The 16865-nt window shown below is 39.0% G+C and overlaps 1 protein-coding gene across 1 annotated transcript; it reads left to right on the forward strand.

Annotated features, from left to right (window-relative positions):
• Positions 1 to 557: 557 nt before the first annotated feature.
• On the forward strand, positions 558 to 15416 carry hjv (hemojuvelin BMP co-receptor). The gene is made up of 6 exons (XM_079893990.1): positions 558 to 1278; positions 3009 to 3188; positions 4826 to 4903; positions 5813 to 5981; positions 10682 to 11181; positions 13716 to 15416. The coding sequence occupies exons 4-6, from the start codon at positions 5879 to 5881 to the stop codon at positions 14331 to 14333; spliced, it is 1221 nt and encodes a 406-aa protein (XP_079750116.1). The 5' UTR covers positions 558 to 1278; positions 3009 to 3188; positions 4826 to 4903; positions 5813 to 5878; the 3' UTR covers positions 14334 to 15416.
• The last annotated feature ends 1449 nt before the right edge of the window (positions 15417 to 16865 follow it).

Raw genomic sequence — 16865 nt, forward strand, 5'->3', positions numbered from 1 at the left:
AAAATTTAAATATATAAATATATATATTTATATATATAAAAAAACATCACATTTATTGGAAATTAAATCAAACATATTTTAATATATTTATGTATCATTTTATATTTTCCTATATATTTTGTTTTTTATTAAGAATTATTTTATATAAACAAAAGAAATCTAAGCACACTATAATGCTTGTATACTCTTACTTTTTGTGCAGTACATAGTATGTATAATACATTCATTTTATGTATGCATAAACACCAGAATTTGAAAGCACTTGCTTTATTGTGCAGTACGCATCAGAGCACACTGTGTAGAATACTGTATCCCACAATGCAATGCAAAATGAGTACACAGTATACAGTGCATGCTGCACAAGTCTTAGCAAGCAGTAAGTTAGTATTCCATTCATACATAGCCACTGTCATAGGCTGTGTCCGAAATTGCATACTTGAGTAGGTACTTATTTTAAATAAGTAATTACTTCACGACTGCTAAAAAATCATGTTCTACATAGTATGAGTGTGTGTAGTATGAATGTAATCTGGACATACAACATTCGCCATGCTGTCATTATCATGTGGCCTACCAGCGTCAGTTACGTCGCTTCACTGCCACTCACAAATCCTCTCCCTCATGGGATGGTAAAGTGTCCATTGTACGCACACTTCAGAATCTCGCTGGAAGAAGTAGGTCATCCGGGTACTTTTGCCTACTCTTTTATGACTACTGTGCGTTTGGGCTTACTTCTTTTGTCACATACCGTTTTTTGCCCACTATATAGTAGGGAAGTATGCGATTTCGGAAGCAGCCATATACTCACACTGGTGTTGAAGATACACCTGCAGTCTGGCGCCGCCCTAGTGGTCGAGCAGTTCATAAGCTGTTGTTGTGGCGGGAGATTCCAGCGGGGAGTCGCGTGTTCCTCGTGGTCAGGGAGGCCGGGACGAGTGCAATATTGGCGGGAGATTGAACAACAGTGCACAGCATCCCACACCTGCCAGACCTCAGGACCTCAAACACACTCTACAAGGCTTCAGTTCAGACTTCTTCTTCGCAGAACTACACAATTAACACAAATACACATTTATTTACTATCTTACATAGAATAGTTTGAAACAATCAAAATGTTGTTTTTAAATGAAGTTTTCTGCTTGTTAGAAAAACATGGTAAACGTATTTGTCATTTAGTAGGGAAGGACCATGCGGCATGGGGGTTTTGGAGCACCTGAGGCCCTAAAGCCAAACTTTGTTTGCATGATCTTTAAGATCTTGTGAAACACTGAATATAAGGTACTGAGCTTCATGATTCCCACCAAAGTTTCACAACCTTTTTTTTTTGTTTTTTTCGGCTTATCCCCACACACTCCCATCATTAATGTTCTTATTAACTTATATCAACATGTAAAACCTTTACGATAATAATAAAACGATCACAGGATGTCTTGTGTGTCGGAAAAGTTATAGGCCAATTAAATTGTCGCAGATTTGGAAAAAGTTTAATGTTCCGTAACTTCCGTTTGAGTGCCTTATTCAGTTATTTTAGTTATTCAGTTAGGTTAGTTATTTTAATATATAATGACAGCTCAAATATTTAAGTATTATAAGTAAGTTAAATATAAATTTCATTTGTTTTCTTTTGCTTTTTAGGTTTAACAGCGCGAAAGCGAAACCGTTCCAAGTATTCCTGGCGTACGCGCGTGCTGCTGGTTGAGAATCACTGTTGCTTAGTAACGGGGTAATCTGTTGACCAGCGAATAGTCCAGTAGAGAAAAATGTGCAACACAAAAGATGATCTATATGTTTGTGAAGAAAATAAAGTTGTCTATGATAACAAGTTGAATAACGCACTTCTCTAAATATACTATATAAACAAATAATAGATCATGAAATGGAAAGTTTTCTCCTGACCCCACAAGGAGTTTATTACTCACCTAAAAATTCACAACGCTGTATTGAAATCACATCTCTGTACCGGACGTCGCTGCTTGTGAAGTTTTTCTTCACAAAATATTTGTGTATAGCCTGGTTACATGCTTTTGGCGCGTCTGCAGCTCGGTTGTTCTGGTTTTGCCCAAAATGTGAGGGGCACAAAAGGACCTGCGGCCCCGCCTCCATCCATCCAGCCAGCCAACAAAGAGCCTGAGACTCACTGATGCATGCATGCATACTGCAGACAACAGAGCAGATCACACACAGTCCCATATCACACTCTGATGAATGCATCACACCCAGTATATATGCATCAGTGCATGTGCAGTGGGCTATACACTGACAACAACTTTTGTTTTTAAATGTAAACTTTTAAGTTTTGAAAAGCTGCATGTATTTCAGTGTTTACAGTATTCATTTTCGTGTGATTTGCATCAAACTCGCTCTATTCGCGCACGTTCATGTCTCGCTGGTCAACACCGCCACCTGCCGGACGCGCTCTGAACTGCAGCTCTGAACTTTCATTTATGTGCATGTAAACACCAGAAAATGTATCTAACAAGTGCGAATTGAGCGACCTAAATCAGTAAAAGAGAAACTCTTTGGGACGTCCTGGAGATAAAATGGCCGCTAAATGAGTCCAAAGATGGGCAAACACATCCTCAAATACACACATTTAACAGCAAACAGAGATATCTCACAAACACACACTTACTGTTCGCTACACAAACCTTTTATCCTTTTAGATTTTCACCAAGCCATTAATTTGTATGTATTTTAAAAAAAAATTAAGACTGCTGGCAGCTTCCCACCTGTGATTTTAGGACATCACAAACGTATGTTTATCATAATAACCTTAACGCATTTTAATATATGACTTATGGTTTATATTCCTTAAAATACAGCAAATACTTTTTTGATGCATTTATTGGATTATTTTTGTTAATTCGAATAATTTAAGTAGCATAAATCATTAAAACATTTACCAGTTTTGTTAATTTTACTATTGTAGCCTACTAAATTGTAGTGGGAAAGTAATAATAAAGAAGTGTAACGTCTCGAAAGATCAATATTTGTGTGTTGACTAACAGCTCACACACAGAGAGAGATTGGAGCAGCTCTCCGTCAGCTGGTGATTTACGCGTCTCACGCGTGCGGGACAGTGACGCGGGGGTCACGCCGCACATGAGTCCGTCACATGAGCGCGTCAATGTCAGAAGTGACGGGGAAAGATCTCAGCGTCGGTCTACAGGAGAGAGTCCTCTGATTCTGTGAGTTTATCTCTCTTTTATTCTATGTGCATGGATAGTTAATAATTAACAATACAAGTAATATAAATATATGTAAAACTACAAAGAATGGCTGTTTATGCATTTAACTTAATATTCTATTAATCAGCACAAATATGGTTGTTTAAAAAAAAAAAAAAGAGGTCCCAAAGGGGAGTTTTCACACTGATGCCATAGAAGAAAATTTTTTGGTTCCCCAAAGAACCTTTCAGTGAACAGTTCTTAAATGAACCACGTTTTCCACATTCCAACCTAAATTATTCCAACCTTTTGTGGAATGGACCATTTCCATGGATGTTAAAGGTTCTTCATAGAACCATCAATGGCAATAAAGAAACTCGTGTACTTTGGAATATGTAAATTCAGCTATATCAGAATTATCTGATGCATTACGGTTCCATGGTATTGCTACAGTACTTTTTTATGTCCACAATAATGTACTGTATAGCAGAACCATTCAGTAAATGTATTGTTTTTATTTATTTAGGCATATTAATTCATTTATTTACCTTAGCAATGTATTCATTTGTTCCAAAGGTAGTTTGGATTGAGTTTACCTATATTAATAAGCAGTAAGGTTTGGCACCAAGAATTTAAGAAATTATTGATTTATAACGGAGTAATGCACATGTGCATGCCACGCCACAGACAGTCACACTTCCAGTCACGTCTAACAGGAGTCCGGGAGCTGACTCTGCGTTCCGAAAGAGAAGCAGCCGTTTACAGGAGGATCCTGTGTCCTGAAATATTTGGTACCCGATGAGCGTTTAGACACGTTTGGAGTGGAAATGAGCTCTCTTTAAAAGTGCCGGCACACCAGATCCTGCCAGTTTCCACATGCAATGGCACTATAGCGAAAGAGGGAATGATTCTGAAGTGTCCGGCTGAAATTAGCCTGCAGAAGGAAACGGAGAGCTGTTGAGTTTCTGCTGTGTGTCTCACACCTGCTTCTGTGCTGCAGAGCTTTCAGCCCTGGCTATTTCCACTGGGGCAGGTGCTGGAGGGGCAGGCCGGTGTGGTGGGGTATATTTAGACCCCCCCATTTCTGCCCTTCAACTCCCGTAAGCGCCCCTCCCGCCACCAGCCGTCCCAACAGCTGAAAAATAAATATCAGCTGTCAGCGTCAGGGAAAAAGCTTTGCTGGCATGAAGGTGGAAATGCATCAGAATTACAAGCAGTATAAATGAGATTTTAATGAGAGTTGAGATATTTGTCATGTGCTGAAAGTTGTCACCGGGTTTGTTCTGTTTAAACTGATTTAACTCAGATGGTTCACATCAGAGTTGTTGGTCAAGTGCAAACACACGGATAGGACTTTAGTTTACTCGCGCATTCCCCCACTGTTTGTTCTTAAGACTTAGTAAATAACACATCAGTGCTGAGAGTCCAAACTCTTTGTATGACAGTTCATTTCAGCTGATCTGATCTATTATTTATGTAGTTGCAGAATATGCCAATTTTATTACTTTATATAGTTCAAAATGGCAACTTTCATAGGTGAGGTGGTCTTGTCTCACTCTGTGTTTCAGTGAGCGCATGAAAAATGCTGACAACATGTCCACAACAGTTTGAATGCACTTACTATCAAATTCTTCATATATTCTTCTTTCTCTCCCAAGGCTGTACAACATAATCATGACATTATCAGTCTCTTGATGGGTCCCAGGAACTCATAACTGATCAGAGGAGCTTTTGAGGTAAGAGAAGGTTTCTAGAAACTATAGAACATGACATTTTATTGCATAATGCCTATTAGATTAATGGTCTTGTATTTAGAACACAGATTAAACCCATGCTAAATTATACTTTGATACAACAAAACTATAATATAATATAATATAATATAATATAATATAATATAATATAATATAACATAATATGCTGTTCAAAAGTTTGGGGTCAGTAAGAATAATACAACTTTTATTCAGCAAAGATGCATTCAATTGATCAAAAGTAACAGTAACTGTTTTTAACATTGATAATAATAAATGTTTCTTGAGCAGCAAATCAGCATATTAGAATGATTTCTGAAGGATCATGTGACACTGAAGACTGGAGTAATGAGTAACTTTGGAATAAATTAGATTTTAAAATATATTAAAATAGAAAAGAGTTCATTTAAATGTTAAACATCATGAATAAAATGCTCTTGATGTTCTGAAAATAAGACAATATTCTAACGGTTTAAAGGGACAGTTCACCCAAAAATTTAATTCTGTCATTAATTACTCACCCTCATTTCGTTCCAAACCCGTAAGACTTTCGTTAAATCAGTTCCACAAAAGCGATCAAGTCTCTTCAGAAAATTTTGACTAAATCACTCAATTCAAATGGATTAGTTTTAAAATTTCTTTATGGACTTTTTGAAGCGTCAAAGTGTCAGTTGCGTAGCTGTCTATGGAGGGACAGAAAGGTCTTAGATTTCATCAAAAAGATCTTCATTTGTGTTCTGAAGATGAACGAAAGTCTTACAGGTTCAGAACGACATTAGGTTGAGTAATTTTAATTTTGGGGGGAACTAACCCTTTAAAGCTTTCTAAAGAAGTAGGCTATGTTTTGCCAGATTTGTGATTGGACTTGTCTCCCCGTGTGGTTGTTTTATATAGAGCGCTTCAGCAATCAGCACCTGTGCAGACACCTGTGAGCAGGCCGTCCTGCCTGTGTCTGTATGGATGGGAATGGCAGCATCAGCTGTCCGTGGGAATCATTCACACACAACATGGAAACACATTGTGATCATTGTCACAACGGTCCTGCTCTTTAGTGCTCCATCAGGTAAAAGTATTCCAGTTCTATTTAAATTCACACACACAAAAATAACATTTAGTTTGAGTTAACAAAAACAAGACTGCATAACATTTATTTACATGCCACATTTTATTTAAGAAATATGATAGCTTAAATGCCTCAAAACAGGTGGAAAGTACCTAATTACAAATACTTTTGTTACAGTAACGTTACTTGAGTAGATTTTTCTACTTGAGTATGATTAATTGTGGTTTTACTTGAGTTGAATAAAAATAGGCTAAAGTATTCAACTTCGCTACATGTATTTTTCACCAAAAGTACAAACAAAGTACTTTGACAGACAAAGGTGCCGACGGAGCACCAGGGCAAGCTGACATTTGACAGACACTTTTCAAACTTCTGCGGTGGAACCCTGAGCTTCAGCCAATAACAGACAGATCTGAAGCAGTTTAGCCAATAACAGACAGATCTGAAGCGCTTTAGCCAATAACAGACAGATCTGAAGCAGTTTAGCCAATAACAGACAGATCTGAAGCAGTTTAGCCAATAACAGACAGATCTGAAGCGCTTCAGCCAATAACAGACAGATCTGAAGCAGTTTAGCCAATAACAGACAGATCTGAAGCAGTTTAGCCAATAACAGACAGATCTGAAGCAGTTTAGCCAATAACAGACAGATCTGAAGCGCTTCAGCCAATAACAGACAGATCTGAAGCGCTTCAGCCAATAACAGACAGATCTGAAGCAGTTTAGCCAATAACAGACAGATCTGAAGCGCTTCAGCCAATAACAGACAGATCTGAAGCAGTTTAGCCAATAACAGACAGATCTGAAGCGCTTCAGCCAATAACAGACAGATCTGAAGCGCTTCAGCCAATAACAGACAGATCTGAAGCAGTTTAGCCAATAACAGACAGATCTGAAGCGCTTCAGCCAATAACAGACAGATCTGAAGCAGTTTAGCCAATAACAGACAGATCTGAAGCGCTTCAGCCAATAACAGACAGATCTGAAGCAGTTTAGCCAATAACAGACAGATCTGAAGCGCTTCAGCCAATAACAGACAGATCTGAAGCGCTTCAGCCAATAACAGACAGATCTGAAGCGCTTCAGCCAATAACAGACAGATCTGAAGCAGTTTAGCCAATAACAGACAGATCTGAAGCGCTTCAGCCAATAACAGACAGATCTGAAGCGCTTCAGCCAATAACAGACAGATCTGAAGCAGTTTAGCCAATAACAGACAGATCTGAAGCAGTTTAGCCAATAACAGACAGATCTGAAGCAGTTTAGCCAATAACAGACAGATCTGAAGCGCTTCAGCCAATAACAGACAGATCTGAAGCGCTTCAGCCAATAACAGACAGATCTGAAGCGCTTCAGCCAATAACAGACAGATCTGAAGCGCTTCAGCCAATAACAGACAGATTTGAAGCAGTTTAGCCAATAACAGACAGATCTGAAGCAGTTTAGCCAATAACAGACAGATCTGAAGCGCTTCAGCCAATAACAGACAGATCTGAAGCGCTTCAGCCAATAACAGACAGATCTGAAGCGCTTCAGCCAATAACAGACAGATCTGAAGCGCTTCAGCCAATAACAGACAGATCTGAAGCGCTTCAGCCAATAACAGACAGATCTGAAGCGCTTCAGCCAATAACAGACAGATTTGAAGCAGTTTAGCCAATAACAGACAGATCTGAAGCAGTTTAGCCAATAACAGACAGATCTGAAGCGCTTCAGCCAATAACAGACAGATCTGAAGCGCTTCAGCCAATAACAGACAGATCTGAAGCGCTTCAGCCAATAACAGACAGATCTGAAGCGCTTCAGCCAATAACAGACAGATTTGAAGCAGTTTAGCCAATAACAGACAGATCTGAAGCAGTTTAGCCAATAACAGACAGATCTGAAGCAGTTTAGCCAATAACAGACAGATCTGAAGCAGTTTAGCCAATAACAGACAGATCTGAAGCGCTTCAGCCAATAACAGACAGATCTGAAGCGCTTCAGCCAATAACAGACAGATCTGAAGCGCTTCAGCCAATAACAGACAGATCTGAAGCGCTTCAGCCAATAACAGACAGATTTGAAGCAGTTTAGCCAATAACAGACAGATCTGAAGCAGTTTAGCCAATAACAGACAGATCTGAAGCGCTTCAGCCAATAACAGACAGATCTGAAGCGCTTCAGCCAATAACAGACAGATCTGAAGCGCTTCAGCCAATAACAGACAGATCTGAAGCGCTTCAGCCAATAACAGACAGATCTGAAGCGCTTCAGCCAATAACAGACAGATCTGAAGCGCTTCAGCCAATAACAGACAGATTTGAAGCGCTTCAGCCAATAACAGACAGATTTGAAGCAGTTTAGCCAATAACAGACAGATCTGAAGCGCTTCAGCCAATAACAGACAGATCTGAAGCGCTTCAGCCAATAACAGACAGATCTGAAGCGCTTCAGCCAATAACAGACAGATCTGAAGCGCTTCAGCCAATAACAGACAGATCTGAAGCGCTTCAGCCAATAACAGACAGATCTGAAGCGCTTCAGCCAATAACAGACAGATTTGAAGCAGTTTAGCCAATAACAGACAGATCTGAAGCAGTTTAGCCAATAACAGACAGATCTGAAGCGCTTCAGCCAATAACAGACAGATCTGAAGCGCTTCAGCCAATAACAGACAGATCTGAAGCGCTTCAGCCAATAACAGACAGATCTGAAGCGCTTCAGCCAATAACTGACAGGTTTAACTCGGGCGCAAAACCAATCAAAACTTCCAGTTTGGCTGTGGGGCGGGGGTTTAAACCGCGCTTTGACATTCAATCTCTGGCGCTCGTGCTGTGCTTTCAATCAGAATCGCTAAACGTTTCAATACCATACCCCACTTTTTTATTCATACTGTTGTAAATCTCTCTTTTTTTTATCGCACCTCTATTTATATGATCTTACCTGGACTTACTTTTCAAAATTAGTAATAAAACAATCGCTCTTGACAACAGGGAAAGCTAGTATGTTTAGCATATTACCGTCAAACACTACAATTTATGAGTTTAATATAATTTTTTGTTCAAAATCACCATACATGTCAGTCGTGTTTGAAATTACTTCTGTGGTTTCATGTTGCTTCTTAAACAGAGAGAGAATACATTTGATTAAATTATATGATACAGGCTATGTTGATTAGCATTGCATTAAAGGGTTCACCCAAAAAATTTCAATTAGCCCATGATTTACTCACCCTCAAGTCCTCCTAGGTGTATATGACATTCTTCTTTCAGACGAATACAATCGGAGTTATATTAAAAACTGTCCTGGCTCTTCCAAGCTTTATAATTGGAGTGTATGGCTGGAAAAAATTTGAAGCCCAAAAAAGTGCATCCATCCATGATAAAAAATACTCCATACGGCTCCAGTGGGTTAATAAAGGCCTTCGGAAGTGAAGCAGTGGGTTTTTGTAAGAAAAATACCCATATTTATAACTTTATAATATAAAATAACTAGCTTCCGCCAGACAACCGTATGCATACTTAAGCAAGAGTAACCCGTGGCGCATGTATGACATGTAAGGAGGATCGTAAGCTTAGATGCCTCTCGCGGTTTAAACAAATAGGGCTGTGCAACAAACTGAAGCTCCTATTCTATTATATAGAAATCCTCTGACAATTCTTTTCAAAATTGCTAATTCGCGACTAGGGTTTTGTTTTGCTCTTACCTCTGCGCTTTCACGTTCGTCATTACGCTGTGCGCGGTCAGGGGTTAGTCTTCACCGTAAATCGATGCGTACGGCTGTCTGGCGGAAGCCTGATTAAAGTTTATAAAGTTTTAAATATGGGTATTTTCCTTACACAAACGCATGGCTTCACTTCAGAAGGCCTTTATTAACCCCCTGGAGTAAAAGTGGAGCACTTTTTAATCATGGATGGATGCACTTTTTTGGGCTTCAAATTTACTCCAGTCATTCACTGCCCTTATAAAGCTTGGAAGCATTTTTTAATATAAATCTGACTGTATTCGTCTGAAAGAAGAATGTCATAATACACCTAGGATGACTTCAGGGTGAGTAAATAATGGGCTAATTTTCCTTTTTGTGTGAACTATCCCTTTAAAGACATACATCATTCTTATGAAAATACCTGAGATAGCTTGATGAACAGATAAATTATCACTATCATGTGTTTGTCTTCATGTTTCATCATTCAAAACGTCTCTTATTTGCATGTTATTATATCCATATATGAGGCATTTCCTGAAACATCATAAGTTTAATACTTCTATGAATCTAACTTGTGGACTTTCTGTGTGAGGTATGAATCAGTATGTACTGGGCTTCCAGTATGAATGAAACAGATATGACATGAGAGTGTTTAGCGCTCCATATCGCTATCATCTCCCCATTTTAGGTAAAAATAGAAAAATAATACTATACTTTGTAACGTAGTTACTTGAGTAGTTTTTAAGCAAACTAGTTATTTACTCTTACTTGAGTCATATTATTTTTCAGTACTTCTACTTGTACTCAAGTAAATTATTACTTAAGTAGCAATACTTTTACTTAAGTACAATTTTTTAGTACTCTTTCCACCACAGTTTTTAGTTAGTAAATCCTGTTAAATGTCATTTGGTGTCATTTTCATTTGGTGTCTGACTCCTATAATGAGTGAATTCTGCCAATTTGGCCACTTTTAACATCTAGGTGAAATAATGCATTTGTTTTTTCCCTACAGTGTGTGCACAGTGTCGAATCTTGCGATGCAACTCAGATTTCGTGGCTGCGACTCTGGAGATGGGCATCATTGGAGGTGGGGGTAAAGAGGGTGCTAATGCTGGCTACTGCAGCGCCCTGCGATCCTACGCTCTCTGCACCCAGCGGACGGCCCGAGCGTGCCGTGGAGACCTGGCGTACCACTCTGCCGTGCAGGGCATCGAGGACCTGCTCATCCAACACCGCTGCCCCAAAACCGGCCCCACAGCTCAGCCGCGGCCTCTGCCCCCGTTCCCAGGGGACGGATGCTTCTATGAGAAGGAGTTTATGCAGAGGGAGGGCCGGGCCCCTGAGTACCTGCACTGCGGGGTGTTTGGAGACCCTCATATCCGCACCTTTAATGACGAGTTCCAGACGTGTACAGTACAGGGCGCCTGGCCTCTCATAGACAACCAGTACCTGTACATCCAGGCCACCAGCACGCCCACTAGAGGGAGCTCTTACACCACCATACTCACAAAGGTGTGGAAAAATCACATTTACATTTATCCTCTTCTATAACTTATAATCATATAATAATATAAAATTATTCATTTAATAACACTTATTTGTATTGTATTTGTAATTACTATTTTTTAGGGATGAGTTGTATGTAGGCTAACTCATTATTTTAAATAAACCTAAGGTTTATAGATGGTGGACTACATTGCTGCTAGTATTTGCAAAAACTCTGGATTAATCCAAACACGAAGTGGCGACACGTCATAAAAGGGATCTTTTCAATTATTTCTGCGACGTCGCAGCTGAAAAAAAGCTTGGTAATTGATAATCTCAGGTGCTGTTTGTGGTCCTTATTTAATGTTAAAAGCGTCTAAGTGAGTTTGAATATAATTTTGTGTGCTCTTTATAGCCATACTGAAAACAATAGATAATTCACCTCAGATCTTGAAAATAAATTAAAGGGAAAAAGAATGTTCAAACTGTAAACTCAATGTGAACAAACAAGTGTATTCTATGACAATGATTATGTCAGTCACTTAGTATGTAGTTTTAATAATGTTAAAAGGATGTAGGCCTAATATATATTAATTTTACTTATCCATTTCGTTGCGAGTGCTCCAAGTAGGAGTGCAGTGCACTTGCAGAGAGACTCCGCCCACACGATCTTCTGATTGGTTGTGATTTTTGATTGATTTTGTCATCTTATAGTTGTGTCGTCTGGTGTGGACACTGGACAGACAAATTCGTTGTTGCTGGAATCTTATCACATCGTGTCTGGTTAGGACACAGTTTTGTTTTGACACTCAGTCATCATCAACAACTGTGAAACATTTCTGAGAAAACACTAAACCGTGTCTACACCAGACCCAACACAACAAAAGCAAATAGAGCCCATTATAATGAGTGATGCTGTCTACAATGAATGCTGTGCTGATGTAAACTGATGTCCCATTCTATTTCTGACGTACTCCCAAGCGCTTGTGCAACTTCTGACACAAAAGACAAATGGATTTGCAATGGTCGCTTTATCGCATCCAGTGTGGACAGCTTCTAGCTTAGCGCGTCCAGTGTAGACATGGTTAGTTGCTGAAAGTCAGAGACAGATTTTGGGCAGTTGGAGTTGACAGATTTCACAGAAAATTGCATAGAAATTGGCCCGGACTCAGATTTTTTTTAGCTTCAGACTATGATTTTGTCCAGTCAGAGAATATCTTTGATATTTTGAGCTGATATTAGAAGATGTATTGTTTTCAAAAATATTGGCAATTCTCCTCTCGTGCTCATACTTTAGATTGCATCCAGTCAGGTCACAAGTGGTTGCGTACAGTCCAGCCATAAAAGTTCCAATATTTAAATGCAACCGACGCTCAAATCGGACCCGTTAGGTTTGAGATCTGTGCTGTTGGTCCTGATTCTAAGGAGTAGGCTTATTACATTAGATAGTTTCTGCTTTAATTTAATATGATTTACTGGCTTTATGCTACTTTTGGGAGCACCAGTTTGCCTGGAAACAAGATGTGATTATGAAATTAGCAAGTTGATGCAGTTGCACTTTTGAAGAAGAACCAATCAGTGGATTTGCCAGGTTACTGCAGCATCAAATCGGTAAAAGATACACATTTTTTATTTGAGACTTAGTAAGTAGATTCGTTCTGTTTTATTTAGGAGTTATGGTTATAAAATAATCTGCACGTATTCGTTTTGAAATGTTATTAGAAATTCTAATAACAAATATTTGGCTTATTTTTATTAGTGCATTCTGTACAGCCAGTTGAGAACTGATGATGCTGTGCAATAAAAAAAAAAAAAAAAAAAATTCTATCCAGTGGTTTGATCAGCTGATTCAGGGGACTCCTTCCCTAAACAGCGTATAAAACCAAAACAAACTGTTGGCCTTTTTACATGCTGGTCAGACATTCTCTTATTGTTTATGTTTGGGATTCCCTAACCCTATAGTAAGTACATGTAGTTAATTAATATTACTCGGTACTTCAAAGTATAATTACACTGTAACAAAGACACCTTAAAATAAAGTGTAACCAAAATATTATGGTACAATGTAGAGGTTTCAAGAGTGGGATCTTATGGTGACCTTTCAGGGAACAGTTATTAAAAGTGGAAAGGTTTCATGAATGTTAAAGGTTCTTCACTGAATCACAGATGCCTTTATTTTTAAGAGTGTACATGAGGCTATCTGTTAAAACACTCCACATTTTCAGTCAGTCCTTAAACACAAACACTTTTTTATTGCCATATTAAAGGCTCCAGCATTACTTTATTAACAGCCCATCTTAATAAAGACTGTTCTTATTCCCTTATACGAGCCTGTCCAGCTGAGAGGGAGATAGATAACACATTTGTCTTCTTTCAGCGCTGCTGTTCAGTGCTTTCAAACACATTGGGTTGAGGTAATGATATTCTACAGCCTGACATCTAATGATGAATTGCGATGAATAATTAATAGGACATGCATAATGGGATATGTGCACGGATTTAGAATCGCTCCTGTTTTAATGTCCTGCAGCTGACATTTCTCGGGTCTGTTTCCTCATCAGATCACGGTTATCTTGAAGAACTGCCGTGCATGTGCAGAGCTGCAGATATATCAAGCAGAGCTGGATAACGTTCCCCCGGCGTTCGTGGACGGTTCTGTGACCAGCGGCGATCGCAGAGGGCACCAGAGCCTGCGCGTTCACTCTCACGACCCAGGCCGACACGCTGAGATCTGGGCGACTCACATCGGGACGACTCTAGTGGTGCGTCAGGTCGGCCGGTCGCTGAGTCTGTCCGTGCGCTCGCCTCGTGCGATCGTGGAGTCCTACACACCCGAGCAGGACCTGCAGTTGTGCATGTGGGGGTGTCCGGTCTCACAGCGCCTGGAGATGCCACACGCTCATCCGTCCTCGCCTGCGTACTCACACTGCTCCTCACTGCTTCCGGTGCGGGATGTGTATTTCCAGGCTTGCCTGTTTGACCTACAGGTCTCTGGGGACGTGAACTCCAGCGCATCAGCTGTGGCTGCTCTAGAGGACGCTCGTGCGATGATCTCTGACCCTGGTAGGGTTCACCTGCTGACGGACAGGGCAGGTACTAACCCTCCGTCACTGCCGGTGGTGCTGGCCTTAAGCGTCCTCACAGAGACACTCAGACACACTATTTTGGGCCCAGTGTGACATCAAAAACACTGCACTAAAGCAGGCCTTGTGTGATATTTAAAGGGTATTTATACTATTGTTCAATGTTTACATCTCAGTGGTTTGGAGGCTTGGGTTTTGGCTGTCTGGAACGGCCTTGTTAAGAAGAATTTGATTGTGTTTGTTTCAGTGTTATACGCACATGTGTGTGAATTATAAATGTAACACATTTGTGAAGATTTTTAGCAGGATAAACTTGAATAACCTTTGCAAAAATGTAAATATGAATGATATTTGCTCATGCAGCTCGTGTATGTTTTCTCAAAGGTGGATTAACTTTATGCAGGAGTGTATTTATAATAAAGAAGAAATGTAAAATATTTCCACAGAGCAGGTTATTGTCATATGCTGGCCTACAAAGTATTAATTAATGAAGGGTTATTCATGTTTTTTTAGGGCTGCCAAAGTTAATGCATTACCTGAAATGATTTAAATATATTTTGGTAACACTTTCCAATAAGGTCTCATTCATTAACATTAGTTAATGTATTACCTAACATCAATTAACAATGAGCAATACATTTGTTACAGTATTTATGTTAGTTAATAAAAATGCAGTTGTTCATTGTCTGTTCATGTTAGTTCACAGATAATCAACAAATCATTTTGATTTTAAGAATGTATTTGTAAATGCTGAAATAAACATTAAGATTAATACATGCTGCAGAAGTATTGTTCATTCCTAGTTCATGTTACCTAAAGTAGTTAACTAATGAAACCTTATTGTAAAGTGTTACTTATATTTTTAATAGCGATTAATCGATTTGACTAAAGGAAACAAAGTAGCCTAATACAAAAATAAATTCAGGACTAAATTGAACTAAAACTAATTGTATTTGTTTTTTCAAGTCATTGTATTACTTTATTAATTTTCCCATTATGACATTTATTTATTTTGAATTTCTGCAGGTTTGGGCCTCCGTATTGGTGTCATGAACATGTTTCTCAGTGTGTTAACAACAATAACACTGGAGACGTACTGTAGAATAAAGCAGTTCATGGCAAATTGCAATAATCACTTTCTCAAAACTAAAATAAAGAGTATTGAATCATTTTCCTGTCAAACTAGTTCTTATGATTTCAGAACATTATGGACATTATATGTGTCAGAGAAATTTATCATGAGAATCAATGATTCTTTTCAGTTATTTTTCTCTCATAGATCTTCATTGCCCAGAGACTCTAAAGCCTGTGGAAGACCATGATGATGGATCTGTGGTATTCTCTGTCCACATCTGTTGTTTAAAGTTAAAACCATAGTTTTCAGCAGGTGTGAGATGGATGGAGGCTGTAGATTCATCTGTTTGAGGATCACAGGTGATGGAGGTTTCACTCCTTGTGAATTATCAAATATTGGTGGCTGATTCTGAGTCTTTCACACTTGTGTGACACTGAATGGTGTTCGTTTGGATGAGCTTGAATGTTTATATTATATTAGTCTGTGTTATGTAACTTAAAACTGTCTTTTCCCTGCACTACCTTAAAAGTACCATTCACTATAGTTTATGCTAGTTTTATGTTCATATGATATAATATAGGATGGAACAACAGGTGTTAAAAAGTACACAGACAGCCATCCATAACAGAGGGAGTTGAGCAATATCCCACACTCTTCGGACAGGATTGTAACTCTGGAGATAGATGGACAGCATAATGAATGAGGTAAGCAGCTGTTTGTTTATATAGGCTCCTCCGATCACTATGATGACAGATGAACGGGGTTATATAATCAGACTCCTCCTAAACTTTTTGTAGGGGCTCATGCAGTGAAGTGTTTTGGATCAGTCAGCAGATGGCAGTGCTCATCCAATCAGAACAGTCCATGTGAATAGTCTCTCTGTAACACACGTTTCAGAGCATGTGGACTGTTCATGGTTGCATTCCTTTGGTCATCTCTGATGACCACTGGACATGTCTAATCTGTCAGATATATCTTAGTTATAATATATTTCTCAAAATACAATGTAATACAATGTGTTTGGACATGTACCAGGGTAGCATGGTACAATGTACATTTTCTGGTCATGTACCAGGGCAATGCCATGGTATTTTGACATAGCCTATATCAAGGTAATACCATGTTTTTTTGGTCATGTACCAGGGCAATACCATGGTTTTTGGATATGCACCAATGCAATAACATGGAATTTTGGACATATGCATGCATATGCAATATTGTGTTTTTTGGCCATGTACCAGGTTAATGACATGGCATTATCTAAGGTTGGCCTACCTAGTGCCATTTAAATACCGTGGTGGCAAATGCATTTGGTTATCATTCGGTAGTAAGGCATATCCTCACATAAACCTACTGTGGCAGTACCATAGTACAGTGACAAAAGTAAATGCATATACCAGTGTACCACATTACTACTGTGGTATATGTCCAAAATCATAAACTTTTTGGTACTTTAAAAAAAATCTAATTAACATAGTATAACCATCCGATACCATTTCTTTACCATAGTACAGCCACATTCATTTTTGTTAAGGTAAACTGGGCTGTCTAGA

This window comes from Squalius cephalus (assembly GCF_949319135.1).
Source record: "Squalius cephalus genome assembly, chromosome: 15".
Classification (NCBI taxonomy): Eukaryota; Metazoa; Chordata; class Actinopteri; order Cypriniformes; family Leuciscidae; genus Squalius; species Squalius cephalus.

Bases quoted from the DNA above. Each gene is read 5' to 3' on its own strand.
- hjv (XM_079893990.1), top strand. From the start codon at position 5,879: ATGGGAATGGCAGCATCAGCTGTCCGTGGGAATCATTCACACACAACA. The intron at 5,982-10,681 runs GTAAAAGTATTC...TTTTCCCTACAG, and splicing joins GCTCTTTAGTGCTCCATCAG to TGTGTGCACAGTGTCGAATC. The intron at 11,182-13,715 runs GTGTGGAAAAAT...TTTCCTCATCAG, and splicing joins ACACCACCATACTCACAAAG to ATCACGGTTATCTTGAAGAA.